General features: G+C 51.7%; 1 protein-coding gene across 4 annotated transcripts; it reads left to right on the forward strand.

Moving 5' to 3' along the window:
- The first annotated feature begins 471 nt into the window (after positions 1-471).
- ADCYAP1 (adenylate cyclase activating polypeptide 1) lies at positions 472-7,178 on the forward strand. Of its 4 annotated transcripts, none has more exons than XM_082698785.1 (5): positions 472-1,147; positions 1,459-1,569; positions 3,754-3,885; positions 4,337-4,435; positions 5,589-7,178. In XM_082698785.1, exons 2-5 carry the CDS (start codon positions 1,460-1,462, stop codon positions 5,776-5,778), a joined length of 531 nt encoding a protein of 176 aa, XP_082554911.1. In that variant the 5' UTR covers positions 472-1,147; position 1,459; the 3' UTR covers positions 5,779-7,178. The 4 variants fall into 4 exon arrangements, with proteins under 4 accessions (XP_082554911.1, XP_082554909.1, XP_082554912.1 ...); XM_082698783.1 differs by having other exon boundaries at positions 472-1,133; XM_082698786.1 differs by lacking the exon at positions 472-1,147 and adding an exon at positions 1,215-1,267.
- The last annotated feature ends 269 nt before the right edge of the window (positions 7,179-7,447 follow it).

The raw sequence follows: 7,447 nt of genomic DNA on the forward strand, positions 1-7,447 counted from the left end.
ACTTCCCTTTAAAAACAAAACGACTTCCACATTTAATTGTCTATCTAAAAGAACATACGCAAGAAATTAGGAGATCTAAATTAAATTTATTAATAGGAGAGGTTGATGGTGCTTAATTCCAGAGACCAGAGCTCTGATTGCTGGGGCTTGATGAAGAGTAAAGAGAAATTGTATGGACATAATTAAAAACATAACTTTCACCATCCTCTAGATTCTATGAATTCTTTACCCATTCTTGAGAAATGGCTAAAACTGAAAACCATCAAAATAATTGCACTTCTTAAAAATTGGATTGTATGAGTGAAAGGTGTTTATGAGAAGTCGATGACTCCGGATCTTATCATCCAAGAGGACAGCACAGAATAGTTAATATGTTCCTTGAGGGACTAGGATGCTGACGTCTTTTTCTGATACCCGATCATTACGTGACTGGGGAAAAAAAAAAAGGAAGTCATTCCATGAATAAAAATCGGAGCGCAACAGTGCAACAAAATATTCTGTACTTAAAGGCCATAGGCAGACAGATGTTGACAAAGAAGGCTCTTCTAAATCCACGTTCAGATAGATTTCTGGTAACTGCACATATAAATAGGAGCAGAGGGCCGGTCACCTCTGTAACCACCGGCAGCACCAGCAGCAGAAGCCGCAGCTTCAGACGCAGCCAGGGGGACCTCACAGCAGAGAAGACGCTGCCGACTTGCACAACTGCCTGACCAGGCGGTTGCAACAGACGCCTGCCGAGCCCGGGGCCCTCCCTCTTCCTTCTCTACTTCTTTGACTTTACCTCTTTTCCTTAATCACTTAGTTCTTTCTCCTGGTGGACTTAGACCCCTTTGTCTCCAACCCCCACTTCAGCTCCTCGCCTCCTCTTTCTTCCTTCCCCATCTCTCTCCTCGCCCCCTTGCCTCGGTGTCACGCTTCCTCCTAGTTCCGTGCGTCTGCAAACTTTTGAACAGAATACCGGCCTCAGCAAACAAGTCCTCCAGCTCCTCCTGCTGCTCCTGCTCTTTCCTGCGGCTTCTCAGACACTAACGCCAGACGGTGATGCCTCTTGGGTTGTGACTCCAGCGCAGAAACTTGGAGGAGCCCTTTGCCCGCCGTCCTACTTGGCAACAAACCCTCTCCTAGCAGTGGTAAGAGTTGAATGGTAAGGGGGAAAATATCTTACCAAATCAAACGACTTGTTTGACTGCTGATTCTTTCACCAGCATCAGGGGACGAATTAGCTTTCCTCCGCACCAGGTTTGGCGAGTTAAGCGGGCACTAGGTATATACATATATATGTTTTTCTAACTATAGCGAGAGGGAAGTGGCAGGGCGCGCACGGGCTGTCATTCAGCGGTTTTCAACCGGTGCTTTGCTCTGTCCCTCCCCTAGTTCGGGGAGTTTCTTGGGGTTGGCGGGTGAAAGGGCAGGGGCGTTCTGACAGCTGTATGCCCTCTTTCCCCTTCTGCGCAGAATGGCCATGTGTAGCGGAGCGAGGCTGGCCCTCCTGGTCTATGGGATAATAATGCACAGCAGTGTCTACTGCTCACCTGCCGCCGCAGGACTCCGGTTCCCTGGAATCAGGTAGGTGCTGGCCGCCTGGGCTGAGCTGAGGCTTAGCTTCCCCTAACACTTCTTCGTGGTTGTCCTCCTGCAGTTCCGCGGTCCCGGCTATGATGGTCTCCCCACTGGCTCCCAGTACGCCGCTGTCAGCCTAGGTCCGGCCTTGGGTCCTTGGCCCCGGCTCCGTGCAAGGTCGGGGCAGGCTCCACTGCGGCTCAGCGCCCCTCCCCCAGCCCGCAGCCGCCAAGGACCCCGGGTAGAAGCAAGGGAGCTTCAGCGGGCTGGAGAAACCTCCCCTCCCCCAGCCCCGCCCGCGGTAGGGGGCAGGGCCCGGCCGGGAGATTGACTTCTTTTCCCTATTCTTAGCTTGAGTTAGGAGAACTACTTCTCTGGTGCCCGCAGCCAGGTTGGAGAGGCTTGCGCGTGAAGCTCCCGTGGACTTCGCTTTGTTACAGCTTGTTCTGGACTCTCGGGGCGGGGTCTCCCTCTCTCTCCTCTGATCTCCCTTTCACTTCAATTCGAATTCTTTCCCCTGGAAGAGCTTTCTCTCAAGTGATACGTTTTCCAACTGCAATTTGAGTCTCAAACTGTCTTGGGGAGGGGGAGTGTTGGCCGGGTATGGTTGAGGAAAAGCGTTTTGAGAGAAGGAAGGACAAGAATGAGTCTTGGGAAGGGGGAGAAACGGATGAAACGCATGAAAGGAAGGAGGGAGAGAAAGCCGGCAGGCAGGTAGGACCAGGACAACCTTGCTAGCCCGAGGCTGGAGTAACCTGGCTTTTTTCTTAACCCCTGGTTTCAATCGGTTGGCACTGCCAGGTTCCTTAGGCAACCCCAAAGTCCCGGGGTGGTCGCCGGAGAGTGGAAGCTCCCTTTGCAGCGCAGCTTCGGCGCTTCGCCTTGCTCCGGACTCCCAGCAGCTAAGAGCGCGCCTTCTGCCGGCTAAGCTGCTTCTCCAAGCCGCGCCCAGAAAAGGTCGCCGTTAGCGGCCGCCGACCGGAGAGATGTGTTCTGACTTCAGTATTAGCATTCCAGCATCTGGGCACGGGGCAGGGATAAGAGTGGCCAGAAAGACCCGGGGACTCTGGGAAGCTGGGCTATAGAGGAGGCGCGTCCCCGAGGAAGGGCTGGGTGTGGGGCGGACGGAGGGATGTGCTTTCCTTATCCTTACCTCTCCACGGATTGGGGAAAGGCGAGCAGAATAACGAAGTACGACTCTAAACCCTACTAGAGAGCGCTACTTGTCCTGGCCGCGTTCCGAGTCTCTCCAACGGCCCAAAGCGAGGAGGTTTTGCGTTTTAGCTCATCTCTCCCCGTCCTGTATCAAGGATAGAGGCGCTAGGCAAGGGCGACTTCAAGACCGCGGTGTTCCTGTTGGCTCTCGGTCTCCTGTTGACCCTTTCCCTTTCCGCCGACCCAACATCCCTAACAGATTAGCGCGAACTATTTTTTTTTTTTTTAGCGGACCTAAAAGTCCTATTTCACTCCCAGCAATTTTAAAAGACCTGAGTGCCTGGCACTTTCCTTGGGCGAGGAGCACCAGAGTGCGCAGACATGCCACAGAATGAGCCACGGCCAAACAGGCTAAGTTTAGGGGCATCTATTATTCATGTTCCTGCCAGATCCTCTCCCGCCCAAAATAGAAGTCGGAGGTTCTCCGTGACCTACATCTGCGCGGGGAAGGGCTCCCCTGGGCTCAGAGGCTGGGTGGGGGTGGCTGGCAGAGTCGGCCGCGGCACACCCCACCCATCCACCCTCCTTCTGTTTTGCTCTGGGCCTCCCCTATCGGGTCTTCGCGTTGGCCAGAGTCTTGTCTCTGAAGACCTTTCTCGTCCCCGCCCGTGGCTGCTTGTTTGGGGTGGCTCAGGAGTCAGGCCCGTGGAGGGTGGGGGAGGTAAGATCCTTTTCTGTGGGGAGGTGTAGGGTGTCGGCACAGACGTCTGGGCTTCCTAGGACCCTGAAGGCTGACCCTTTATCCGCGAGAGGACCGGTCGGAGAGCAATTAGGAGGGATAGGGAATTTCTCTTGGGTGTACTTTCTTACGCCTTACCTCTACCCCCTCCCCCATGCCGGAAGAAGTGGCAATTCTCCGTGGGAGGAATCTTTAGAATGAAGGAAAATCAGTGCAAGCCCCTTTCTCGGGGTCCTGGCAGAGCCGGGGAGAGACCTGTACTGACCACTCCTTCTGCCCCCGGGCTACCCCGGCAGGCCGGAGGACGAGGTGTACGACGAGGACGGAAACCCGCTGCAGGACTTCTATGACTCCGACCCTCCTGGCCTCGGAAGCCCCGCCTCCGCGCTGCGCGACGCCTACGCGCTCTACTACCCGGCGGAGAAGAGGTACCACGCGCGGCCTCCGCTACGGCCCGGGACTGAGGGGGCGGGAGGAGAAGGGTGGTGGCCCACCGAATAGGCTGTTTTTCATAAAAACCCCCAAGCCTCCCCTCTCTCTGGCTGATACCCGTGAGAGCGACAAAAAGTTAGTAGCGGGCCGGTCTGTGTGGCTATGAGGGTCGCGTGGGACCCAAAGATCTGTTGCCCAAGGAGTGGCCGGGAGTGCGCGCCCCATCCAGACTCCATGCCTGGCATCCCCGGAGGGCAGCAGGGACTCCCGTTCCTAACAGTCAGTCGCGGGAACATCCCAAAAGAGTAATCCGCGAGTTCTGTGCCTCCGGGGCGTGTCCCGTCAGCCATCCGGAGCGCCGAGGCGCGTGCGTGCCTAGCTGGGGACCTGGGGCTGCCTCTTGGGGACGGTCAGTGACCCTGGGCGCTCGCTTTGCCTCCCCGTTAGAGATGTCGCCCAAGGGATCCTTAACAAGGCCTACCGCAAAGTACTGGACCAGCTGTCCGCCAGGAAATACCTGCAGACACTCATGGCCAAGGGCCTGGGGTAAGAGTTTGCGAAAGAGTTAAGCGCCGCAGGACAGCGCGCGCTCCGGGGTGGGTGTCCGTGCGAGCGCGCGCGGGGTGGGCGGTGCCGCTTCTGCGTCCGTGCGTGCGCGTGGGCCCGAGGGTGCGTCTGCGCCGCGGGGTCTTCGGGGCCAGCCGGCGGTCCCTGGCGGAGGTTCTCATCCAGCACCTTAAGTTTGGCTAGACAGTTATGAGCGGCAAAAGGCAAGGAGAAGGCAGAGAAACTGGGGAGTTTGATCCGTTTTGAATTTAAAAACGAAGAAAAACCAAATAGCCTTCTTCCCTCCCCGCCTCACCTCCGTCCGCCCCGAGTGACTGAAAACCTTCGAGCTTCGCGGGACGATTTGCTATAATTTCTAAGGGTGACTTAAAAAAAAAAAAAAAAACCCAAACATTTCTTTTTCTGTAAATTCATATCGAAACCAACAAATCCTCAAATTTGGTCGGGGAAACAAACAGTTCTTGCGCGTGCCAGACAAACCCAGAGCACAGGGCTTGCGTGGAGCATCTCTGAGCAGAAGGCAACATTTTAATAAAGCCCATGGGGAAACAGATTACATTTTTCGCAATGAATAATTCATGTGATGAAAAATATTGCCTACAGCCTGTCGACTTATATTATTATCATCACGTTTTTCAACTTAGCGTGCGGAAGGGAGGAGTGCCCATGTCTGACTAGGAATTGCAGGATCGATGTTAAACTCCCAGGCAGCAGCCAACGTGGCTCTTGGGGCTTTTTGGTTATTTTCTTTGGCGGGGGTGGGGGTGGGGTGGGGGGTCGGAGGGATGAACAGGACAATTTAGCGCAAAAGCGCTCTTGGTCAAATCTCAAGGAGCAGCATCTGGAGAGAGGGTGGGCGTGAAGCACGCCTGCCCTTGGCCCGGACTTCATCCCGGGTCCCTTCTGTAAGGATTTAGTGCCAGGAAAGCCTCGGTGGGGAGGGCGGGATGAGGGGTTTACATCACAGCCCTCCCCTCCAGCTGCTTACTGGCAGAGGAAGGCGGCGCGGTGGGCGATGAGAGCTGTGCCTTCCCTGAAGGCTCCCGCGTGGGGTGGGGCCCACCTGCTCCCCGCAGCTATTGAATCTGTGTCTCCCGCCCCGCCACCCTCTTCCCGACCCCTTTCCTTGCAGTGGGAGCCTAGGCGGCGGCGCAGAGGACGACTCGGAGCCTCTCTCCAAGCGCCACTCAGACGGAATCTTCACCGACAGCTACAGTCGCTACCGGAAACAAATGGCTGTCAAGAAATACTTGGCGGCCGTCCTAGGGAAAAGGTATAAACAAAGGGTTAAAAACAAAGGACGCCGAATAGCGTATTTGTAGCGATGATTTATCAGCTACCTTGTGTATACAATCCTGACACAATGAAAAGTCACTTTCCCAACTGACTGAACAGTCATCGCTCATGTGTTCTATCCAAACATGTATTTATGTATGAAGTAAAGCCATTAAATGAATATTTTGATAATAATATTGTTTTTTCTTTTTACAAAGCACTAGAGAATGCACAGATATACTTTGTGGACCAATTATTAATATATATATATTACAAATATATATATTACGAATATATATAGGTATAAAAGACAGCAGTTCATACAGAGTGTGCACAAGGATTGAAAATTCGCCTGAGCTGTTTATGTTTTTATATAAAATAAGTAGAAAAATAGACAATCATTGTTTTGAATATTACTCCTATTTTTGTAAAATGGAATTAAAAGGATAGTATTTTTATCCACGACAGGCCTGAAGATATTAATACTGACCATTTGCTACTGTACATAATGATGCCCTGCTCCAGGGAAATTTGGAGGTAATGATTTGGGAGAATTGCTGAAGGGCATTCTTTCCTAGAGAGTCTCTGGGGCAGGCTGCTACAGTCCCAGCTGAACTCAACTAGGACTGTCCCCTTTTGTCCCCTCGCTGGATGGCAATTCCAGTCCTTCTGCTTTCTTTGATTCTACTTTTATGTGTACTTGTCTCTCTTCAGACTCTCAGCCCAGAAGGAAATTCTCCTGATAAAAACAACAGCTCAATCCAAATTGTGCTTCTCCCCAGAATTCACATCACTCCCTGGGGGAAGTGTTGGTGGGTTGTACAGAAAAGGGAGACTTGGTAGAAAAATCTCCCTTCTCTGTACTTGCAGGAAACTCGATATCCCAAGGTTAGGGCAAATGGAACAGAGTGAAGGAAATGTAGGTATATTGGAAGAGGCAGAGCATAAGGCAGTCAGAGGAGGACCCTGGAGAGGGACTGGTTTGGAGCTGCCCCAGGTCTGGGACGCTGAGGGTAAGCTGAGTCCCACTGTAGGTCCCCTGCCTGACTGACTTTGGGCGCTGGATATTGGAAATGGATGCAAAGTACAATGTGTTTTTCTCCAGTGCTGTCAATATTTCTCATCTTGTGAAATGACCGGGATGCTCCCCTTTGAACCCAGCTCTGTAGGAGTCACACTTTTCTTTTGTGATTTTCTGAAGACTCTTTCTCACCCTCTTGCACTGTTGAAGTACCGTTTACATTTTTCACTCACTTCTCTTAAACTTGTGAATGCTTTTTGTTGTTTGGTGCAAGTACCTATTGTAAAGTTTAGGAATCCCTGTGTAGTTACCACTAAGTAATTATGCTCTAAATATGAACCCTTTGTTTCTTGTTTATTGAGTTTGTAGGTAAAATGTATTTTTCTACATTATGGCTTATTGCTTAGTAAAATTTATTTCATAAAACCAACCTTTGTCATATTAGAATGTGTAGTGTTCACATTTTGCTCAGTTTTACTAACTGATAAATCATTTAAACCTCATCTTCATATGTATGAGTACTATCTTATATTTGTGGTCAAGAGTGAGGTAAGCAAGCTCCAACAGACCCTGAGAACCTCCCCTTTGTATCCTTTCTTGGCTACAGAAGGCATGTCTGTCTGTTTCCTATCAATTCCTTGAACATGTGAGTAATCTCTATAAACAAAAGAACCTACACCCAGCAACCAGATCAA

The sequence above is a fragment of the Mustela nivalis genome (assembly GCF_964662115.1).
Source record: "Mustela nivalis genome assembly, chromosome: 14".
In the NCBI taxonomy this organism is placed as follows: Eukaryota; Metazoa; Chordata; class Mammalia; order Carnivora; family Mustelidae; genus Mustela; species Mustela nivalis.